Source organism: Bombina bombina, chromosome 2 (genome assembly GCF_027579735.1).
Source record: "Bombina bombina isolate aBomBom1 chromosome 2, aBomBom1.pri, whole genome shotgun sequence".
Taxonomy (NCBI): domain Eukaryota; kingdom Metazoa; phylum Chordata; class Amphibia; order Anura; family Bombinatoridae; genus Bombina; species Bombina bombina.
Window position 1 is genome coordinate 529,585,264 of NC_069500.1, and position 25,103 is coordinate 529,610,366.

At 41.9% G+C, this 25,103-nt stretch overlaps 1 protein-coding gene across 6 annotated transcripts in view; it reads left to right on the forward strand.

Moving 5' to 3' along the window:
* DCAF11 (DDB1 and CUL4 associated factor 11) overlaps positions 1–25,103 on the forward strand; it is a 148,948-nt gene that overhangs the window by 114,762 nt on the left and 9,083 nt on the right. For all 6 annotated transcript variants that reach the window (XM_053702346.1, XM_053702348.1, XM_053702347.1 and 3 more), the window contains exon 10: positions 11,375–11,432. In XM_053702346.1, the coding sequence (XP_053558321.1) occupies positions 11,375–11,432 (58 nt within the window). The remainder of the gene's footprint in view (positions 1–11,374; positions 11,433–25,103) is intronic.

The following is a 25,103-nucleotide window of genomic DNA, read 5'->3' on the forward strand; positions in this document are numbered from 1 at the left end:
ATGTATATAAAAAATACGCATGTCATAGTGGAAAATTATAAAATTGAAAATTCAGTTTGAGGATAGGGCTTTATACTGGCAACTTGGAGAGGAGCATTGTTATATACATTATCACTTATAGATAAGGCATGTTATGTACAATACAGCAGGCTTACAGTATGTAAGTGTAGATGTTCTATAAATTGCAATGGAGTACTAGAAGTATATCAATAGCTCATATATCTGTTCTCAGGTTTATCCAAAAAGAGCAACGTGTATTTGGTCATGTTTTTGGAGATAGTGTACTATGGGCTCCTAGTTAAAAGATGTAGCCTACAGTTCGGCCTTAGGTTGGAAGGAATAAGAGTCTTTAGCATCATCGCCTTGTGCTGGAGCAAACTACATTGAGCTTTCTAATATTTAAAAGATTGTGCAATGTATGGTCAACATGCAGTTGAATAGGTATATTGACATTTCCAGTGTCAGGGGAATATATGACCTCATCAAATAGATTTAACATAAAAATACATGTTTATAAATTAATCAACTTAATAGTGATGTAATACCAATTGAAGGAACATATCTAAACATGGTAAAAACAAAGTGTTTAACTCTAAGGTGAAAGCCAAAAATGCTGAACTGTGAAAAGTAACATCTGAGAGATGTATATGCAGGGCTCCTGTGTAACTTTAGAAGAAGAACTGCAAATCATACAGATATTAACTATTAAGATTATAATAGTCACCTGCAGCTGAGCAAGTCCGGATAATGAAAACAGAAAAGTCCTAGTCCAACTATAAAGGAACCACTGCGGGACAAATATGATTTTGATGCTACCGTCTTTGTAGACATCAGGGCATAAGTGGTTATACGGCTCCTGTTTTGTAGCTGCGTTGCTATTATGCTGTTGTGGGCTTTTTTCCCCTTGTTGTATTTCTAGGATATGTATACTTCTGCTCCATGCTCCTGTTGGAACGCTGATACTTCTCAGGTGGCCAGCTGTCTGTTTAATTTTAATAGTGGAAATACAAAGTGAAATGTAATTTGTAAAAAGACACACATAAACAAAGTATGACCCTAATTTGTTAAAGTTACAAAGAAAGTTTCAAAGCATAATTAGAATTTGTAAAATCACAATCCTAAAAGCACTGGTGTATACAGAATATACAGTATATGCATTATAATACAAAATGGAAAATGCAAAGTATAAATGTAATTAAACTTAAAGGACAAAATCTGAAGTGTAAAGTGATAAAAAATGCAAAGCACAATGTGTAAATGCTGTAGAACTTTTTTCTCTCCTTCACATCTTTGAATGCCCCTTTAATAAGCAAAATCTGCCTTTTTAGAATCTCACTAGGGATCTCGCAGTGCTCGAGGATAATTTTGTATAATCTCGTCTGATCGGAGATGTTTAGATGATTAGGAGAGAATAATGGAAAATGAACATTGTTTTATTTCTTTGTCCCTACTGGGTCGTGTAATTTTTTAAAATTTTTTTTTTAACATTCTCATTTACATAGCTTTTCTATCATCAGTACTTGCATATTCAAATAGTCAGTATTGGCAAAAGCAGCTATTTCAAATGGCAAAATAAAGGTAAATAGTAAACAATGTAATAAACTCCAGCAGGTAATATGTATCACTGGGAATATATCAAAGGGGAGACAAAAAATCACTGTATACTGTCCCTGTACTGTCCTAAATTATCAGTTTTGCATCAACAATCATTATAGGAAAAGCATTTTTTTTGCAATAGCAGTATGCATACTAGGTAGTTTTAAGTGTGAATATTATTGTGTCAATATAAATATATATTTTCTATTAGATGGAGATTATAAAGTAATATATGTCTGTTTAAATGCCTATTTAGGGCCAAATTACAAGGGGAGTGCTAACAGTTACTTACACACGAATGAAAAGGGGTTTATCGTGGGGGTTTTGGGTTTATTACAAGTTAAAAGTAAATACGATCGCGTGAGCACAATCGCAATTTACGCTAGAATGATTACTGCGTCCTCAGAGCTCTGGTTAACTATTTTGCAAAATTAAAAAGTGTCACAAAACACATCAAAAAATACATTGAAAAGTACAGTTACACTCATAACTTTTTTGTGCAAATTCTTTTTATATAATTTTGAAAGAGTGTTATTATAAGGGCTCAAAGATATGAGGTCTCAGGTGTTAGAAAAAAGGCAGCCAAAGGGCTTTAACATAGAGATACATACACACACATGTCTAAAGATATAGATGTGTGAGTGTGTATTTACAGACATATATACACATATAAACACAAATATATAGATAGATATATATATATATATATATATATCAGTGCCGTGCAGTGAGGTCAGAGGCAAGTGAGGCGCTGACAATGATACACCGGAGAAACACATATATGAGCCCAAAACAAGTAGCTTAAATTAAACTTAAGCATTGTTTCTCAACCGCTGGTCTCAAGTACCCCCAACAGGGCAGGTTTTCATTATAGCTGAACCAGTGCACAGGTAAAATAATCAGCTGATGGGTGAGAGCAAGTTAGTAACCATGGTGTTAATGATCAGCTGATTATTTCACCTGTGCACTGGTTCAGATATAATGAAAACCTTGCATGTTGGGGGTACTTGAGGAATGCGGTTGAGAAACAATGCACGTATACACCAGCACGTCTGTATTGTGTTGATTACCTGGAGAATAAAGCACACACACACTACATGAGACAAACGCTCAGTTAAATTCCGACATTGCAATTACATAGGAATACAATATATTATTTTGGATAATAAAAGGGTGGTTATCCTATTAACTTGAGATAAGTTTGAATTGAAATTATGAGAAATACATACTGTCACATCTGCAGCACTTAGATTGCATAAGATCACCTCTTCAGTCAAGATTTTATCTAAAAATTCTACACTTGTTTGATTTTTTTTTATTATTATTTATGCAAACGATAACTTGCATATTATATTGTACAAATCTGTACTGTTTCCCAGCTGACAGCAAGCTATCTAAGAAGCAGTATAGATTTGTACAAAATTATATGCAAATGATCATTTGCATAAATAATAATAATAAAAACATTTTAAACAAGTGTAGAATTTTAAGATAAAATATTGACAGAAGAGGTATAATGGGGCAGATGGTGCAGTTAGATATATTTTTTTAACAGTGACACTAGTTAATAAGCAGCATTAACAATATGGCCAGTCTTTTTTTTTTTAACTTTTTTCCCCTCTCTTCTTCTCCAATATGTTTTGAAATTGACACCAGGTTGATATAAAAACAAAATAGATAGGTTACAATTTATGTTAATTTTTTTTTTTTTTAAATGTTGAGAGTAGTCAGTATCACTAACCATGACAAATGTAATTAGATTTGCTGTTACAGCTGCAATACTACAAATGACCACTAGAGGTCCTCAGAGACAAAAAAAATATTTTTTATGAAAGAAAACAAATACAATACGTGACAAATAATTCTAAAAACATACAACAGCCTTATTATTAGTGCATAAGTGCAGATAAGATGAAGAGTAAGTCACCTGCTAGTGCTACAAGACACCCTCACATTAAAAGCTGCAGCCCTGAGTCCCCACACTCCCTTTCCTATTCCTAGTAGCAGTGCCTGCTCTCAGCCTCTCACTGACTGCTGGAAAGACACGGGGGAGGGACAGATGTGGGAGTTCCTTACCAATGCAGCTATGGAAGACAGTACCTGCAGCTGTTACACCAAACCCTCTGCTCTAAAGTTTCTGAAGCCCCCCACACTACGGAAGACAGTACCTGCAGCTGTTACACCAAACCCTCTGCTCTAAAGTTTCTGAAGCCCCCCACACTACGGAAGACAGTACCTGCAGCTGTTACACCAACCCCTCTGCTCTATAGTTTCTGAAGCCCCCCACACACAGTGAAGTCGACTTTGCAGCCCATGCTTTTTTAAACCAAGTTTACACTTGAAATAAAATAGTCAAATAACGTCTTCAAGATGTCTTTTTTTTTTTATCTGCTGCAGTGCCAGGGGTGGGGGGAAGCAGAAGCCGTAGTCGTGGAACACACAGAAAACCTACTCATCTGCTCCTCTATTCAAATTCCCACTGATATAACTGACATATATTGCGCATAAAGTATTTTGGAATTTGAATTAGAGGAAGCAGATGAGTAGGTTTTAGAGCTGACACTAGTGAATTTAATTCACTTACCGTAACTCTTTGAAACAATCTCTCTCCTTGGACCGGGCAGGGCTCTTAACAAGATGACAGTCTGGAGACACCACAGAAACAGTCTCTCCCTCCCCTCCTCAGGGAGCCAATCAGCGCCAGTCAGTTCTCCTGGTGCTGTCAATCACCAGGAGAACATGACCGTCTCTGATTGGCTCCCTGGCAAAGAGGCATCATGAGGAATGCCTCCTATTGGCTAATATTTTTGCTTTGGTTAGTTTTAATTTTGTTTACAAACAGTGGGTGGCACTGCTGCTATAGTAGAAATTTATCCATGTTTCACTATGGAGAGATGCAGTCCTGTATGATGCCTCTCCATAGCGTTACATGGGTGGAAAAAAAAATGGTGATTTTTTTTTTTTATTACAATTTTTTTTACATTCAAATTAATTTAATTACACTTTGGCCCCATATGGGGCCTCCCCTGCCTCCTATGACTGCACGTCCTTGATATATATATATATGTGTGTGTGTGTGTGTGCGTGCGCGTGCATTGGAGCCCTTTGCAGTTAAGTAGATGAAAACATGTAAAAATTTTAATTATGCTTACCTGATAATTTAATTTCTATCTGTGGGAGGAGAGTCCACTGCTTCATTCATTACTTGTGGGAATTAAGAACCTGGCCACCAGGAGGAGGCAAAGGCACCCCAGCCAAAGGCTTAAATATTTTCCCCACTACCCTCATCCCCCAGTCATTCTGCCAAGGGAACAGTAGGAGAATATCAGGGTATAAATGGTGCCAGAATAATATTAAATTTAGGTCCGGCCCTCGGAGAAACGGACGGGAGCAGTGGACTCTCCTCCCACAGATGGAAATGAAATTATCAGGTAAGCATTATTTATGTTTTCCATCTTAATGGGAGGAGAGTCCACTGCTTCAGCTCCAGAGGACACTGAATGAAAAAAACGGGAGGGTAAAAGGAGGCAGACCCTATACTGAGGGCACCACAGCCTGCAGAACCTTTCTCACAAAAACTGCTTCCGCCGTAGCAAAAACATCAAATTTGTAAAATGTTGCAAAAGTATGTAAAGAGGACCAAGTAGCCGCCTTACAAATCTGCTCCATAGAAGCCGCGTTCTTAAAGGCCCAAGAAGAGGCCACAGCTCTAGTTAAATGAGCCGTAATCCTCAGAGGAGGCTTATGTTCCACTGTCTCAATGCGAAACGGAGGACACTCCTCAGCCAAAAAGATAAGGAAATCGAAGAGGCCCTCTGACCCCCACGCTTCCCGGAAAGAGAACGAACAGAGAAAGAAGTTTGTTTAAATTCCTATGTGGCCTGAAAATAGGACTTCAAGGCACAAATCACATCCAGAATTACATTGAAAGGAACCACAGTCTCTTGATTGATGTTGCTAATTGACACAACCTTAGGAAGAAAACCTAACTTGGTTCGTAGAACAGCCTTATCAGCATGGAAAGCCAGATAAGGAGGGACACATTGCAAGGCAGTAATCGCAGATACTCTGTGCACAGAAGCAATAGCCTGTAGAAAAGGAAACTTCCAAGACAATAATTTAATGTCTACTTCATGCATAGGCTCCAGCGGAGCCCGTGCAAAACCTAAAGAACAAGATTTAAACTCCAAGGAGGAGCAATAGATCTAAACACAGGTCTGATCCTAGCAGAGCCTTAACAAGTGACTGCACATCAGGAAGCTCAATGAACCTCTTGTGCAGTAACACAGACATGGCCAAAATCTGTCCCCTAAGGGCACTTGCAGAAAAGCCCTTCTCCAGTTCATCCTGGATAACAGAATAAGTAGGTCCTCCACACCTTGTGATAGATGCGACGAGCAAACAGCTACAAGCTTGAATGAGAGTAAAAATAACACTCTCATAAAACCTTCTCTTGGCTAGGACTAAACGTTCAATCTCCACTTAGTCAGCCTCAGATATCTAGACATAGATGAACAAAGAGACCTTTGTCAGCAGATCCCTGCGACAAGGTAACTTCCACGGAGGGGATAACGACATCCCCACTAGTCCGAACCATATTCTTTGCGGCCAAGACGGAGCAATCAGTATCACTGATGCCTGCTTGATTCGAGCCACTACACTAGGAAGTAGTGGTAATGGCTGTAAAAGATAAATTAGATTGAACCTCCAAGGCCCCGCTAATGTATCTGTTGGCTCCGCCTAAGGATCCCTGTACCTTGACCCATATCTGGGTAACTTGGTAATGAGACGTCATAAGATCTTCCTCTTTCAAATTTCCGCAAACACTCAGGATGGAGAGACCAATCGCCCAGATTAAAGTATTGTCTGCTGAGGAAATCCGCTTCCCAGTTGTCCACACCTGGAATGTGGATCGCTGACAGCGATCAAATGTGGGTCTTTGCCCACTCCAGAATCCGAGATGCTTCACTCATAGCTAGGGAGCTACTCGTTCCCCCCCCCCCACCGATGGGTGATGTAAGCCACTGAGGATATATTGTCTGATTGGAATCTGATAAACTGGGACAAACCCAGCAGAGGCCAAGCCTTCAGAGCATTGTATATTGCCCGAAGATCCAAAACACGATCGGGAAGGAGTCCATAGGCCCTGTGCATTCCTGGCACCCCAAACAGCTCCCCATCCTGACAGACTCGCAACCGTAGTCACAATCACCCAGGATGGTCTTGAGACGGACATTCCTTGGGACAAGTGATCCGGACAAAAACACCAAGAGAGCGATTCTATTGGTTGTCCAGAGAAATCTGTTGAGACAGATCCGAATGATCGCCGTTCCACTGCTTCAGCATGCGCAGTTGCAACAATCTGAGGTGAAACCTGACAAACATGTCCATGCTGGACACCATGAGACCAATCAACTCCATACCCCGAGCCACAGATGGACTTAAGGAGGTCTGGAGGGCAAGACATGTCGAAGCTAGCCTGCAACATCTCTGGTCTGTTAGAAATATTCTCATATCTATGTAGACTATTATAGTACCCGAGAATTCTACCCTGGTACTAGATTCCGAATGGTCCACTCTCCGAAAAACTTCTTGGAGAATGCTGCGTTGGCCGGGAATCAAACCTGGGTCAAATTCTTAGAATGCAGCTATGCTCACCACTATACCAGCTAGACCAAACAGAAGATCAATACACTGGAAGTGCTGGTCCAGGATCGCAAACCTTAGGAACTGGAAGTGGTCTTTGAGGATTGGTACATGAACTGCCCTTCTCAAACGAGGGGAAGAATGGACCTATTGTCTCCCTTTTAAACGAGGGGACATTTAAAAACTTGTTTAAGCACTACAGGTCCAAATCGGAAGGAAAGTGCCCTCCTTCTTTGGAACCACGAAAAGGTTTGAATAGTATATCAAAACTCTCACTGCGATAGGCACCAGGACAATAACTCCTAAGAGGACAGATCTCGTACGCACCCCAGAAAGGCTTCCCTCCTTTCTGATCAGGAAGACAGGAGAGAGAGAGGAGGAACTGCCCTTGGGTGGCTGAGACTTGAAACCTATCTTGTAACCCTGAGCTATGTCCTCCAGGACCCATGGCGACTGAAAAGAACGACAGTCTGCCCCCTACATGATCCAAAAGAGGACCGGGGACCACCCATTCATGCCGACTTAGACTCGGCGGGCTTCTTGCTCTGCTTGGATTTATTCCAGGACTGAGCCGGGTTCCAAGAGCTCTTGGTTTGCTCAGGCTTAGCGGAGGACTGCTGACATGGGTTTTATCAAAATGAAAAGAACGAAAATTGTCCCTTACTCATTCATATTCTCTTGCGTTTGAAGGGCAGCCTTGCCCCCTGTGACCGTGGAGATAGTTGAGTCCAGGCCTGGACCAAACAAAATCATTCCCTTAAAGGGAAGGGAAAGAAGTCTAGACTTAGAAGTCATATCCGCATTCCATGACTTCAGCCAGAGCCCGACGGGCCTTAACAGAAAAAGCTGAAGTCTTAGCATTTAGGCAAATAATCTGCCTAATAGCATCACAGATAAAATAATTAGTAACCCTCAAGGCAGTAAATCTTTCCTGAGTAATGTCGAGGGAACCTCTCCACCCCGATCAATCCTATAAGGAGTCACACCAGAAGGTAGTTTCTCCAGCAACCGCGGCAACAGCCGCCTCCGGATGAAACCAATATCCCGTATGTTGAAACAACTTTCTTAACAGAGTTTCCATCCTTTATCCATGGGCTCTTAAAACAAAGAGCTATCCTCAAACGGAATAGTAATACGTTTAGCAAGGGGGAAGATAGCGCCATCCCTTTTTGGGACGGAACCTCACAACTCCATTGAGATTCCAGGACCGGGAACGATTTGTTAAAGGGAGAAGAGAGGAACAATCCAGTCCCATTCATTCTTAATATGTTCACCATCTAACAGGAGCAAGGAAGGATAAGGTACCACCCTGTGCTCAAACTCTATCCAATTTAGGAATCAAAGGTTCCTCTGGCAATTTGGCCTCTGGAACCACTGAATTCGACAAAAAACTTCCTTTAGAAGAAATCGCAAATTCCTAAAACTTAAGTCTGGTTCCTCTGCAGCCGGAGGTTTCGAGGCAGCAGATTCCGACCCAGAATTTTCATACTCTGAAGTCTCAGAAAGAGCTTCATCCTTTGATAAACCTATCAGTTAAACCCAATAAATTATCTGATGTACTCTGGGAAGGAGTGCAATATGTAACCTTTTGCTTGCGGTTAGCAGGGCGAGGTAAAGCATTAAAGACCACAGACACCGCCGTCTGAGCTGTGCAGTAACGTCTGGTGAAAAAATGGCCCCCTCCAGATGAAGGATCAGCAATGCTATGGGAAACTGCATGTGTAGAGAGATGAGCATGTAGGGTACGCACCTCCCTGGACGACAACTCCTCAGAGGTGGACGGCTCAGTGGTATCAAACATGTTTGATATTATCACATTATCAAGGCATATGGAACATAATTGAGGGGGCAGTACTAAGGCCTCCTCACAATTTAAACAGGAATTACTCATTAGGAATCCTCCATCACTAGTGCAATAACCGGAGAACTATAGAAATAAAACATTATTTTATTCAAAAAAATTGCACCTTTATATCCCAATGGCTGGGGGCACTCACCACTTCCCATGACCCAGACAGTACAGAGAGTTAGGACTCCTCTCTGATAGATACCCGGTCAGGAAAGAGGGAAAGAATCACATGGTGCACAATGCAGGACTGTCCCTGCTATGAGAAAAAGCGCGCCAAGCTTGTAAGCTGCATTGCTCTCAAAGTGAAAGTGAAACCTGTATATTCCAAAACAGCCTATGAGCCCATAACATCTCACACATAAAAGCAGCATAAAATCAAATAAAAATATAAGATTATTCCCCCTGTTCAGAAATCCCCCTCAGGAGAAATTAACCTTTGATTCTATACAGATAAAAGGAGTCTCACTGTGAACCCTGTCTTCTAGCGTTATCATACATGTATAAAAAAATGAAACGATCTTACCAGAATCTATGCCGTGGAACGGGAACACGGCCTTTCAAGTGTGACAGATTAGTAGCATCGCTCCTGACATGGACTTGAAAGCAGGCAACTCGTCAGCGCTGATTGCTTATGGAGCTGTTAATCTGAGTCGGGATGGTTTTGCAGAAAGACTCTCCCTGCATCTCCGGACTCTATCTTTCACCCATGCTCTCACTGAGAGGCTGTGCAGGACTACTTAAAACTCCAGTCCCATAGTGAAGAGTACTACCCTCCATAAGAGACTACTCAGAATCTTCCGACACTTCTCTACCAACCTCCTGTGACGAAAGGCAAAGAATGACTGGGGGATGAGGGAAGTGGGGGAGGTATTTAAGCCTTTGGCTGGGGTGTCTTTGCCTCCTCCTGGTGGCAGGTTCTTAATTACCACAAGTAATGAATGAAGCAGTGGATTCTCTTCCCATTAAGATGGAAAGCATATTTATACAATAGTCATATTTAATAGTGTTAAACTATGTATTTACTGTAAATGTCACATTCCAATATATATATATATATATATATATATATATATATATATATATATATATATATATATATATATATACTGTATGTGTGTGTGTGTGTTACAGGTAAAGTCAGATATCGGGTAATCCTATGATTACACAGGTAAAGCTGATCATACATCAGGCTTTACCCGGGTAATTTTAGGATTACCCAAACGCTTCTGGATAAAGCTAATGCTTGCACTGTAATTCCCCCATCTTCACTATCTTTTTTTTTTGCCTCCGTCTGGGGGGTTCACTTGGGGTGGATGCCAGAGGATCGGCAGGGTTTCTCTACCTTGTACACCCCCCCCAGACAGAGACAAAAAAAAAGAAAGCAGTGAAAATGGGGGAATTAAAGTGCACCGTATACTGTATATGTGTGCTTACAGATTAGGTTCTGTAGCTGTTAAAAGTGCTGTGATCAGCTGAGCGCAGTGATTAACTTTAAGCAAGCAATTAGCTTTATCCAGAAGCGTTTGGGTAATCCTAGGATAGATGACTTTACCTGTAACGTATATGTATGTATGTATTTATGAATGAATAGAACATATCCTGCTATGTGAAGAACAATGTGAAATATTCATATTTTCATGTCGGGTTAGCTCACTTAAGAATATGTGATCGGGTTTACGTACGAGTAGGGTGTTAGGTTTTTTTTTCCACTTTATTTTGCTCCATTGATTTCTATGGGGGAATATGTGAAGGCTCACACAATATTTGAAGTTTTTGCGCACATCAGGTTACTGTTTACTTTCAACTTGTAATACGAGCGCTACCCAACACATGCAAAAAGCTTACTTCTAGCGGCGTAAGCGCGAGCAGGAGCGTTAAATATTGCTCCACTTGTAATCTGGCCCTTAATACATTATCCTTATTATTATTATTATTATTAATTAAGTACATTAGGGCTAAACCACCCTAAGGGAAGATAGCAGGGCTGCCCTTATCTATTATTATTATTTTTTTAACTGTGCATGTGAAAACAACAATTCATGGTAAAATCCATTACATGTATATTAGTTTGTGACTGATTAGTAAGGGTCCTTTTGTTCTAGGAGATAGAGAATTATGTGAAAGAAAAAATATAAAACAATCTGGTTATTTGGCAAAATAATGCTACGTTATTTGTTGCTGCATTTTTCACACATACGATGGAACATTATAAAGCAACTTACAATTTGTGTCCTTTTAATGGTTCTTGCATACAAGCTTATGAGCTGCCCTTTTTCTTTCTAGAGCTAATGACGGGTGTGTGTATGTGTACGACCGGGAGCAGAATCTCAGAACGCTCAAGGTAAAGCACACACTGTCCTATAACCTCCTATATCTATCTCTCATTATCATTGTTTTTGGATGTTCTAACCAGAAGTGCTCTAGTTAGTATCTATATGCCAGCTGAACAGTACTTGATTGGTTGTTTCTGCCATCTGCTCAAATCACTCAATGTGGGTGGTGGTTTAGCCAGCAGCATTTAAACAGCCACCCATTATTTATTTTTTAAGATACAGTGAGTTCACGCAATCATCAATTACTGTTGGGAATATCACTCATGGCCAGCAGGAGGAAGCAAAGAGCACCACAGCAAAGCTGCCAAACATCACTTTCCTTCCCACAATCCCCAGTCATTCTATTTGCCTTGGTTGGTGCATGGAGAAAGTAAAGTTTTGGTGTCTGAAGAAAATTGGATTTACTTTTACTTTAAGCAAAATTTTATTATTTTTAGAGAGTAGGTTTACTCTGATCTGTCCTTCAAGATTGGGTCTAGCTGTACTCCACGTTAGTCTCTTCAGTAGGGCAGTGGTGGCTTTAAAGCAGTTAGGAACTTGTAAGGTGGGCCTTGCTGCGTTTTCCTAACATATTTGCTGCCCAGAGTATAGAAAGCCTGAGTAGGTTTACTCTTTTCTTTCTCTGTTTACAGGCCTCTGTGAGGAGTGGCGTCCTCTCACGTCATGTAAGTCGTCCTCCTGCCGGATGGCTAGAATGCAGGTAAGTGCCTTTTTGTCTTCTGGGGCTAGGGGTCTGGCACTGAAGGGGTTAAGAACCCTCTGCTTTTTATGTGGGACAAGTTCCTTTATGAAGGATGTTAAGGCAGTGTGCAGGCACTTTTATTGCATGTAATTAGGGAGACTTAGGGGTTAACCACTTTCACTGCAATTCCTTTGGGGGCTATGATCTAATTTTTACTAAATATTCTCTTGGCAAGGTTCTAGTCATCTAGAATTTTAGAGTTTGTCTTTGAATCTGCAGCCCCTCTAGGTCCCATTTTGTTTTTATAGTGTACTTTGCGTGGACTTTTAGGAGCGCGCTTTCCTCTCTTGTCTACAGGAACTCCTCATGTATTAGAGGAGAGCTGGGTCTTGCTTTTTCAGCGAATGTGACTTAGTCGGCGGAGTGAAACATTTCATTCCGTGACGATTGTTGGCCACGCCTCCTTCTTCTCGAGTCGGAGCGGCGCCATTTTTAGTTGCTGGGTCTGGATGCAGAGTTGTTGCTGCAAGACGGATGTTATTGGGAAATAGATGCTGTATCATTATGTCCCATTTGAAAGCTGTTCCGTCCACTTAAATAAATCACCTGCAGGCGGATGTTTAATGGGAAATAGATTTTAGTGTCTTTATGTCCCATTACAAGTTATTCTCTGTTTGCAATATGAGAATTCTTCTTCTTTGCCCTATATGCACTGTTTCAGTATACTTATTTGCAGGTGAATGTTAGTAACGTTTTTAGCACAAAACGTTCATTTTATATTTATGTTCCATTAAATCTTTAAGTCTAAAGGTTTATTTTATTACATATTTTCTTGAATTAGGGGTTAATGTTCTGGGTTGGAACAGTGGTCTGCTCCTAGGAACAATTGTTTATGGCTTGATGAACAAATTATTTTTAATAATCTCTTCTGTCTCTCTCATGTTTAGAATATCTCTTTTAAATTAAGATTTTCTTGTTGGAGCTTTTCACCAATAAGGATAAGTTTAGACAGTTTACAAATGTCTATGTTTTCCTGGGCCGTTTTTTTAGCAACTTGTACAGATCATCCTGAGCCTTATGTCTCCCAGGATGATGCTGTTCAGGCAATGCCACAGCTTTCTCCTTACATGTCCAAAGCCTCTATGGCGTCACATGCAGTGCCCTGCAGTTCCTCTCAATCTCCTGGAGGAGTGTATTTGCTTACAGCTTTTGCAGCTCAGGTATCCTCTGCGATATCTGCTTTGTCTGTCTTTACTTTACTACAGGAAAATGTAAGAGGACATTTAAAGTTCATATAGTATGGTTTCTACTCCACTTTCTGCTACGCAGGTGTTTCTCTCTACAAAGTCTGGTGAGGAAGATTCGCAGGTAGTTTCTGGGTGTGAAATCTCAGATTTGGACAGTATAATTCCTTCATCTGATGCTGAAGTCATCTCCTTTAGATGTATGCTTGCACACCTCATATACTATTAAAAGAAGGTTTTAGCTATTTGGACGACATCAATATCCCTGTCGTTGTCAACCCTTGGAAGTTTTGTAAACTTGATCATTTATATGATGTTCCTTCCTTTGTGGAAATGTTTCGAGATGTGCTATGGAAATTTTCACAGGTGTAGGAGAAGAAGGGATACCTTTCTCCCTGTCTCCCGTCCTTTATTGGATTTTCCTGTTGTTGACCCCATTAAAATGCACAATGCCCTAAGTAGAAGGGAACTTTTCTACTATGGCTCAGATAATTTTTTATCACTATGGAGGGTAGCTGAACCTTTACCGATCCATGGATAAGAAGCTGGAGGTTTGATTGTTCATTTAGAGCATTGTCTTATCTTATTGGACTTGCTGCACTAGCTGCCGGGCATTGTGGCTGAATTCTTGGTCAGCTGAGAAGCCTACCTGTGGTTTAGTGGTACAACCTAGGCTTTATAGTTCTGCAGTTGCAGGTTCAATACTTTGTTTCCTCCAAATCCACGCTTAGGGCGTCTCCTTTTAAGGATGAGACCTTGTTTGGACTTGGTCTAGCAGAATTATCCTCCTGACTTTAAGGGTACAAAAAGGGTTTTCCTACCTCACGTCAAGAGAGTAAGACTAAAGGAAAGTTTCTTGTTCCTCTTTCTGCTGGGTCACTCATGCCTTTTAGAGTATCTGCAATCCAGATATGATGAGAGGCATTCCTTGAACAGAGTTCAGGATCTTCCTCTCTGGTAATGATAGTTCAGTCCCAGTTTGGGAACGGGATCTAGGTAATTACCTCAAGTTACTCAGACTCTTACCTTTAAAGTAGTATCCTTTCTCCTTTGTTTTAAGAGGGCCTGTTCATATCGAACATAGACCTGAAGGTTTTATTGTTCCCTTGATTTGGGATCTTCTCAAGTTTCTGTGTCAAACAGAAGAGCGTCAGCAATTCTAATAGTCCCTGCGTGGCTTCGCAGGATCTGGTATGCAGACCTAGTGGAGATGTCATCTTTTCTACCTTGAAGACTTCGTCTGAAGAAGGACCTTCTGATTCAGGGTCCCTTCTTTCATCCAAATTTAGTTTCTCTGAAGCTGACTGCTTGGAGATTGAACGCTTAGTTCTGTCTATGTGTGGTTTTTCTGAGTCGGGCTTGCAAGCCTGTTACGAGAAAGATTTTCCATAAGATATGGCGTAAATATCTTGATTGGTGTGAATACAAGGGCTACTTTTTAGAATTGTGTCCTTTCTACAGGAAGGTCTGGAAAAAGGTTTTGTCAGTCAGTTCTCTGATGGGTCAGATTTCTGCATTATCTTTTTTGCTGCATAAGCATCTGGTGGACGTGCCAGATATGCATTATTTTTGTCAGGCCTTGGTCAGTATTAGGCCTGTGTTTAAATCTGTTGCTCTTCCTGGGAGCCTTAACTTTGTTCTTAAAGTTTTGCAACAAGCTCCGTTTGAGCCATTGCATTCTATAGATATTAAGTTGTTATCTTGGAAGGTTTTGTTTCTTATTGCTATCTCTTCTGTTTGGAGAGTGTCGGAACTCTCAGCTTTGCTGTGTGATTTTCCTTATCTCATCTTTCATGCAGATGAGGCGGTTCTTCGTACTTAGTTAGGTTCCTTCCTAAAGTGGTTTCGGACAAAAAAATGTAATCAGGAAATTGTTGTTCCTTCTCTTTGTCATAGTTCTCCTTTTCTGAAGAATGTTTGTTGCACAACTTAGAGGTTGTGCGTGCTTTAAAATTTTATTTTCAGGCGACTAAGGATTTTTCACCAGTCTTCTTCCCTGTTTGTTTCTCTGGGAAACGTAAATGTCAGAAAGCTTCTGCTACTTCTCTTTCTCTCTGGTTGAGAAGTATAATTGGTTTTGCTTATGAGGCTGCTGGGCAGCAGTCTCCTGAGAGAATTACAGCTCATTCCACTAGGGCTGTCTCTTTTTCTTGGGTTTTCAAAAATGAAGCTTCTCTGGAATGGTTTTGCAAGGTTGCAACTTGGTCTTCTCTGCTTACCCTGTCCAAATTTTTCAAATTGCATTCTTTTCCCTCGGCTGAGGTTTTTTGGGAGAAAGGTTCTTCAAGCGGCGGTGCGTTCTGTTTAGGTTACCTGTCTTGTCTCTCCCTAATCATCAGTGTCCTCTAGCTTGGGTATTGGTTCCCAACAGTAATTGATGATTCCGTGGACTCACCGTATCTTAGGAAAGAAAACAAAACAAAATTTATGCTTACCTGATAAATGTATTTTATTCCGGATACGGTGAGTCCACGGCTCGCCCTTTATTTTAAGACAGTTCTTTTTAACTTTAACCTCAGGCACCTCTACACCTTGCGTTATTTCCTTTTTCTACATTTTCCTTCGGTCGAATGACTGGGGATTGTGGGAAGGGAAGTGACATTTGGCAGCTTTGCTGTGGTGCTCTTTGCCTCCTCCTGCTGGCCATGAGTGATATTCCCAACACTAATTGATGATTCTGTGGACTCACCATATCCGGAAATAAATACATTTATCAGGTAAGCATACATTTTTGTTTTTAAATAAAAAGAAAAGACAAGTAAAATGGTCAGGTATTACATTGTTTCTCAGCCGTTTTGTAGCAAGTACCCCTAAATCATAAATGTTTGCCCTAAGTACCACCAACTGCATGTAAATTTTATTAGGTTCAAATAAAAAAGAGGTAATGGTGCATATCCCAGAATGTAAAAAATTGGAATCTGATATATTTTTCTGATTTCACCAATTTATTGTAAAATCCAGTTTTACAGAATGTAAATGCAGTACATCTTTGGAAATACTAGAGCAACAAATAGTATTAATTTATCTACATAAATCCCTGTAGACATTAATGGTGGCTTTCTGTAGAAAAGCATTAAAGGGACATAGTACTCATATGCAAAATCACTTGAAAGTGATGCAGTATAACTGTAAAAAGCTGACAATATCACGTGAGCATCTCTATGTAAAAAAAGGAAGATATTTCTTTTGCATGATGTACCGAGTCCACGGATTCATCCTAACTTGTGGGATATTGTCCTTCCTGACAGGAAGTAGCAAAGAGAGCACCACAGCAGAGCTGTCTATATAGCTCCCCCCTTAACTCCACCCCCCAGTCATTCTCTTTGCTGGCTCTAAGCAGGAAGAGTAAAGAGAAGAGGTGTTAAACTGTTAGTTTTTATTTCATCTTCAATCAAGAGTTTGTTATTTTAAATGGTACCGGTGTTGTACTATTTACTCTCAGGCAGGACATAGATGAAGATTTCTGCCTGGAGGATGATGATCTTAGCATTTGTCACTAAGGTCCACTGCTGTTCCCATATGAGCTGAGGAGTACAGGAAAACTGAAAAGTGTGAGGAACGGTTTCTTGCTATGCAGCAATGAGGTATGTTCAGTCATTTTTCTGCAGAGACTGTGTTGACTCAGAAAGGCTGACAGTATCCCCATTAGGGGAAGGGTAAGCAGTAATCCTAGTATGAAAGAGGTTTTACTAGCTTGCATAAAGGGCTAAAAAAAAATTTGGGCACTCAGTTTGTGTATATGAAATTGGTACAAACATTTGTGTGTTCTGGGAGTAACGTTTAGGTTTATGGGACGTTTGCTTGAGGGGTCATTTGGCTTATTTTGGGTTTGTTATAACCCACATGGTTTTCAAACTAAGTTTGTTAGATTTGACAAGCAGCAAGCAACTTCTCCTGAGGTCCTGATGATCTTCTGAGGGCCTTTTCGAAGCTTTAACCCCATATTATCATTTCTAAAGGCAGGTAGGGCCACAGCAGAGCTTATAGGGGTGTTTAACCGGTTTTACACATTTTTTAATCCGGTTTTGTCATTTGGGGGTTTATTGCTTATTAACTTGTGGTGCAATCCTTCTAAAGCTTAGTGGGTGCACTGTTAAAATTTCAGAAAATTTGAAGCAATTGTAACCTGTTTTGCAGTTTGTGTATGCCTTTTTTTTCTCTTAAAGGCACAGTACCGTTTTTGCAAATTGTGTTTTTTTTCCATTAAATAAAGTGTTTTCCAAGCTTGCTTGCTTTATTACTAGTCTGTTAAACATGTCTGACACTGAGGAAACTCATTGTTCAATTTGTTTAGAAGCCATTGTGGAACCACCTCTTGTGTCCCACTTGTACTGATATGTCTATAAATTGCAAACAGCATATTTTGACTTATAAAAGTTTGGCATTAGATGATTCTCAGACAGAAGGAAATCAGGGTTTGCCATCTTGTTCTCCCCAAGTGTCACAATCAGTAACGCCCGCACAAGCGACGCCAAGTACTTCTAGTGCGTCTTCACCTTGCAGGATATGGCTTCAGTTATGAATACTACCCTCACAGAGGTTTTATCTAAGCTGCCTGGTTTGCAAGGGAAACGCAGTAGCTCTGGGTTAAGAACAAATGCTGAGCCTTCTGACGCTTTAGTAGCCGTATCCGATATTCCCTCACAAGGTTCTGAAGTAGGGATTTGATGTCTGAGGGAGAGATTTCTGATTCAGGAAAGACGTTCCCTCAGACAGATTCAGATATGACGGCATTTAAATTTCAATCAAGAGTTTTTATTGAGACAAAATTATTACAGAACAATAGTGCCTAAAAATACAGAAGAGTTAGGCTGTACATATGTAAAACTGGAATACATAAATACACAAATGGATATGGTATAAACTGAGCATTTATATACGTGTGTAATATTATAAGGAAGGTGGGCTTAGGCAAGAATAGGGTCTCTTTTCTGAAGGTGATCTGATCTGAATCTACAGATATATACTGTATCAGAGGGTTAGGATGTGATAGTGTTGACACATAAGTTTTGTTAAAGTTTGTAGGGGTAAAGCTTATAGGTAATGAGTGCGATAAGAGGTTAGGGAGGAATAAAAAGGGGGAAGGAGGAAGAAGAGAGAAAAAAAAAAAAAAAAAGGGGGGGGTGGGAGAAGGGGGGGGGAGGAAAAAGGGGGGGAGATGAAAGGCAAGGAAGGAGTCTGAGATGGTATCTAAGAGTTTGACGACCAGTTTGGAAATTTCGCCATCCATGGGAACCAAATTTCGTGGAAAGAGTCAGTCTTGTCCAGTACTTTGTATGAGTATTGCTCCATTTGGCCTATATAGTGTACAGTGGAAATTACTTGGGATAGGGTCGAAGGCTCTACCGTTTTCCATGCCCTTGCTAGGGTTAATTTTGTGGCCATGAGAACATAGATTGTGAGAGCTTCTCTAGAGGGGGGAGAATTCGGTATCTGCATGTGTAGAAGGGCAGCTTCCGGGGTGAATGGAGGGGTGAGGCCGAGGGATTGGATAAGTGTGTAAACTTTTTTCCATAAGGGCTGGATGACAGGGCAAGACCACCAGATGTGGAGTTGGGTGCCATGCAGTTTGCATTTTCTCCAGCACTCAGGCGATTGTGATGGGTATATTGTGTGTAAAGTAGTTGGGACAAGGTGCCAACGGACTAGGATCTTGTAGTGAAGCTCCCACAATGTGGCACAGTGAAGGAGCTTTTTGGTGATTTTGATTCTGTCATGCCATATATCTAAAGCAACAGTGAAACCTATTTCCCTCTCCCAGGCCTGATGTTGAGCTATTTTATGGGGGGGGGGGGGTTGGATTAGTGAGTAGATTGTAATGGGAAGATAAAAGGTGTCTAAGGCTATGAGCCCCGTGCCACATCTTTTCCCAGGCTGTGATTGGGCGCAAAGTTTGTTTGGGATAGCCCCATGTGCGAAGGCGAGTGCTTAAGCGGAATCCTTCGAAATGTAGTTTGGGTGGTAGTTTGAGTTTAGCGCACATTGCAGGGTGAGGGAGCCAGTTATCTCCCTCATAAAGATCTGAAATCCGAAGTGTTTTTAACTGTGGCCATAGGTCAAAGTGAGAATCAGGTAGGCAGTATAGAGCAGCAGAAATTGTCAGGATAGGGGAAGGATGGGGAGAAATGTCTAAATTATGTCTAATCTGGTCCCAGAATCGCAGTGCGTGTTTAAAGACCGGATGTAAATTGTCAATAGCTCGTCGGTGATGAGTGGGGATCCAGAGAATGTCAGGAAGGGTTACGTCCGAAGGCAGCAGCGAGGACTCTAAAGGGTACCAGTTTAGTTGTCTATCAGGGTCATTCCAACGAAGGATGTGTGATAGTCTAGCGGCGTTATAATACGAAATTATATTTGGGAGAGCTAAGCCTCCTGATATAATCGGTTTTTCAAGTGTGCGACCTGACGTTCTGGGGCGACGGTCTTTCCAGACATAGGTAGTAATCAAGCTTTGGAATCTATTGAGAAGTGTTCTAGGAATATTATATGGGATAGCTCTTAGGAGGTAAGTGAGTTTGGGGAGGAAAGACATCTTTATCGCAGAAATGCGACCTGTCCAGGAGATTTCCCGAAACTCCCAGGATTCCAGGAGCCTCCTGAACTCCGGTAGTCTGTCAGTATAATTCTGTGTGATAGTATCGGCAGGATCTGGGCTGAGATGAACTCCCAGGATCTTGAGGGAGGTAGATTTCCATTGGAAATGGTATTTCGACCGGAGGGAGGTTAGGGCTACCGTGGAAAGATTTATGGGGAGGGCTTCTGTTTTAGTCACATTCAGCTTATAAAAGCTCAAGGTGCCGAATTTCTCTAGGATAGTGAAAACTGCCGGTAGAGAATTTTCGGGTGATGTCAGAAAGAGAGTGATGTCGTCCGCGTAGAGGGAAATTTTATGGACACAAGGTCCAATGGGGAGTCCTGTAGTCTGGGGATCATTTCTGATGGATTGGGCAAGGGGTTCAATGGTCAAGGCAAACAAGAGTGGGGAGAGGGGGCACCCCTGTCTGGTGCCATTTGTTATAGTGAATTTGGGGGATTGAAATCCCACTCCTCTGATAGTGGCCGTTGGTTGGTTATAGAGAGTTTTGACTGCCCTAATGAATGAATCGGGAAAACCGAAAGTGTCCATGGTTTGCCATAGGAAATCCCACCTGACCCTGTCAAACGCCTTCTCAGCGTCCAATGACAGGGCCAGGAAGGGAGTGTCCCCGCGGTCTGCGATGTGGAGGATATCCAATATCCGCCTGGTCGCATCTACCCCTTCTCTGTTTGGGATAAACCCAACTTGGTCCCCTGCTATAAGGGAGGAAATGACCTTTGTAACTCTATTAGCTAGGAGTTTGGCATATATTTTTGTATCCAGATTAATTAATGAAATGGGACGGTAGCTGCTACATAAGTCAGGGGGTTTGCCCGGTTTTAGAATCGTGACTATCACAGCTTCCAAGAATTCCGCAGTAAAAGATGCTCCCGCGAATATTTCCTGAAAGAATTTGCAAAGAATAGGGGCAATCTGAGGGTGAAAGGTTTTATAAAACCTGGCTGTGAAGCCATCTGGGCCAGGTGCTTTCCCTAGCTTCAAATTACGGATGATTTTTGATATTTCCTGTACTGTGATCGGGGTCGTAAGGGAGGAAGCGTCCTCCGGGGTTAGGGAGGGGAGAGCGAGGGATTTGAGGTACTCAGATATCTGCTCTATAGAGCAAGCCGGAGATTCCAAGCCGGCCTCAATGTTGTATAGGTTTAAGTAATATTGTCTAAAAGCACCTCCAATATCAGCAGGGGCATAGACGTGTGCTCCCGTTGTGGTTTGTATGGACCTGATTCTAGCTTGGGCTGTTCGGTTCTTGAGTTTATTGGCTAGAAGAGAGGAAGCTTTATTACCAAAATGGTAATAGATCCTTCTGAATTTCTCTAACATGGTTTGAGTTTTTTTAAGTTCAAGGGCTTGGATTTGTTTCATTGTGTCAATTATCTTGTCATTTGTGGAGGGGGAGTACTGATGAGAGAGATCTAACTTTAGTTGGCGGAGTTGGGTGTTCAGGGAAGATAAGGTAAGCTTACTTCTTGAACGTGCCTCGGTTTCGAACTGCATAAGATGTCCCCTCGCCACTGCTTTCAGAGCAACACATAGAGTTTGGGCGGTAGTCTGGTCATTGTCGTTTAGGGCGATATAGTCTAGGATTGTGTTCTGAAGGGAGGTCTTGAGGTATGGGTCTGTGAGGGTCCAGTCCTGTAAGCGCCAAGTAAGGGGGGGTGGGCGGACGTGTGGGCCTATAGATAGGTGGATTGAATCGTGATCGGACCAGGATATGGGAGAGATAGATACAGAGTGGACATAATCCAGGAATTTTGCGCGTACAAAAAAGTAATCTATGCGAGTGTGTGACTTGTGCGGGGATGAATAAAAAGTGAATTCTCTATCCTGTGGATGTAGGGCGCGCCATATGTCGTATAACTCGAATTGTGCCATTAGTGATTGAAAGGCTGTCGATAGTGAATGAGTTGCCCTGTCGTGGCTAGAAAGAGGAGGTCCCCTTCTGTCGACCCGTGTGTCCCAGACTAAGTTAAAGTCACCCCCTACTATTAGGTCGCCTTGCATGATTGTTGCTACGGAATTGAGAAGGGTTCTAAGGAATTTAACTTGTTTTGTATTTGGGGCATATATGTTGACGAGGGTAACCAGGTGAGTGTTTACCTTGCATACAGCTATGATGAAGCGTGCTTGAGTGTCATACTCAACATAAATCGGGTCATAATGGACATTTTTGCCTATATAGATAGCGGTTCCCCTGGATTTCGAAGGGAATGTGGCCTTAAGGAGTATGGGGTAGTGTTTGGAAGTGTGGCGAGTGTCCTGCGTTGGAGTCCAGTGGGTCTCCTGGATGAAGGCTATGTCAATATGGTTTTTGCGTAGGAGATTTAATAAGAGACTGCGTTTGGTGGGAGAGTTTAGTCCCTGGACTTGAGGGTTAGGAAATGTAATCCCTTCATGGCCGTACTGGGGTGTATGCTAGGAGTGGATAAGGGAAGTGGGGGCAGGGGAGAAGGAAAGAGAAAGAGAGAGAGTAGGGGAAGAAAAAAAAAAAAAAAATGGGGGGAGAGGTAAGAGGTTGGTGTCAATAGCGTGTAATGGGTGTTGATTAAAGACACATCTGATTAGGGGATGTTTGACTTTCTGGAGATTATTTTTCGGGGAGGGGGGAACAGCGGGCCAAAGCCGCTTGGATTAAAAAAATAAGAGGGGTGAGGGTGGGGGGAGGGGAAGGAAGCAGGCGTGGGAATTGGATGTGAGGAATGACAGTGAATGTAGGGGTAAGGGGAAGGGGGGTGGGGAAAAGGGGGAGGGGGCGGAGCCTTAAGAGCTAAGTCAATGAAAGTGAATAAATGGGAGGGTGTTGGAGCTAGTCAGGGGTATGAAGGAAAAGGGTACCGATATAGTGCAGAGCTAGTGGTGATGGAGGAGAGAGGAAGGTGGGAGACGGAGAGAGAGGGGGGCTATGATTAGGTCAGAGTAGACGGTAGATGTATATATGTGGGGTTTGGGGAATGAAGGGGTGTAGATTTAGAGAAAGAAAGAGGTAGCGGGGGCAGTAGCGCCCCCCAGTTTGGGTTGGAAAGGCATATGAGGAGGGATAGCAATATGTGAGAATATGTGGGGAGGGTACTCTGATATGATAGTGAGGATATCGTGAGGGAAGGTGTTTAAATGTAGACATCAAGTGGTGTTGTTAGCAGGGTGAATGTAAAGTGTGGGTACATTTCTGACCAAACATTTGACATATCAGGTATAGCAATAACAAAAGGAGGTCTTGGTGTAGGGAACCTGAAATAAAAAGGTACAATGCATTGATAGTAGATGGGGTGAACTGAGTGAGATATTCTATATTGTTCAACAAAAATAAACTTTTTTTTTTCTTCCAAAACATAGGGTGAACTCAAAGGCAGTAACCTATCTAGGCATTTATAAATGAGGTTCCTTTAACATCAGTGTACATAAAATATATTTAGTCTTAAAGGTAGAGTCTATTTAGCTTAGGTAGTATTTCAAAGTAAAAAGACAAAACCCTTCTACAGTATCTTGTAAACAACAAACATATTAAATATAAACAGTTAGAACAAAAGTTTGAGATAAGGGAGAGCCATGAGCTGAAGTAGAGTAAGATAAGTACCCGTATGTGAGCTCAGGGCTTACCTGTCCAGGAGATGTCCTTGTAGGAAGTCTTGTTGAGAGAGGCCGAGGATGGGAAAGTGAAAAAGGAGTAAGATGTGTACCCGAGTGCACTCCCATCCTCAGCATGGACTTCTATATGAAAAACAGGTATACTTCCCAGGGGGAAAGTGTCCCTGTTAGGCCAGAGGGCAAGCTTTGGGATAAGCTAGGGGTGCAGGAGGTGACATCAGGATGGTTCTGGTTCCTGTTGTATAGAAGTGGGGTTGCGGAGTTGCCACTCTGGGGCTGAAACGTTGAGGTCGCCTGTTTTCCTTTTTTCCTGGGGGGAAGGTCAGAGGGTCCAGCAAGATCTAAAGTGGCTAAGAGTCTCATGCCTTGGTCTAGAGATGAGACTGTGTAGGAGCGGTCTTGATGTTGTACATATAGCTTCACAGGGAATCCCCACCTGTATTTGATCTTATGCCGTCTCAGAGCTAGCGTGAACTGATGGAAGGTTCTCCTCTTTGCTAGCGTATGCGGGGAGAGATCAGGGAAGATCTGTAAGTTATGGTAAGGTTCTTTGAGAGGCCTGTTAGTGAAGGAGGCTCTCATAATCCTTTCTTTGGTAGTGTAGTAGTGCAAGCGTACAATGACGTCTCGAGGAGTGTCAGGTATAGAGTTGCGAGGGCGTGTGGACCTGTGTGCCCTGTCCATTAGAAGATCTTGATCATTTGTGGAATTTAGGAGATCTTTGAATAAAGTAGTCGGGTATTTCTAGAGTCCAGGTGAGGGGATATCCTCCGGGATACCGCGGATCCTAAGATTGTTACGACGGGATCTGTCCTCATTATCTGCTAGCTTAGATTCCAAATCTGAAATCTGTTCTGCCAAGGACTGGGCATAGGCTAAGAGATTGGCATGGTCAGTTGCAAGATCTTCATGCTTTCTTTCAATAATCTCAGTTCTCTCTCCTAAGGCGGATATTTCACGTTTCAATTCGCCAACTGATTGGCGAAGCTCTTGCCTCAAGGACGAGTAGTGAGTGTCCATTTTATCGGTCAGGATTTTAATAGATTCCAGAAAGGTGGACTGAGATAGTGTTGTTTTATCTTTACGTGATGTCTCCGATTTGGGATGATCAAGTGGTGGGACTGCTGAGTCTCTAGAGTCTTCACCTGAGAGATCTGGGTCCGAGAAATTTTTGCTGTTAAAGTGGTCTGTGAGGGTCCTCTTAGGATTGTCCTGATGCTTTGGCTTTCTTTTGATAGATTGTGCCATGATGGAGATAAAAAAAGATACAAAAAACACAGAGAAAAAAAAAAGCGACTGCTATCCAGATAGAATTGATAACTGGGGGGATCACCCGCCCCGCTCCCCTTAGAGCATGATGCCCTAGCCCTTCATTCTCTTTTTTATATGCAGAGGAAGAAAAACCTTAAACCTGCTTCTAGATTAGGATATGGATGAATGAATATCTTCCCCTCTCCAGGGAATATACCACCTCTGGGTGAGACCGGTAAAAGGGATTTGGATATGACCCGCGCCTATGGATGGGCGCGGGAAAGGTGGGAGAGGGGGATATTCTTTAGAGGTATCTAGCGCA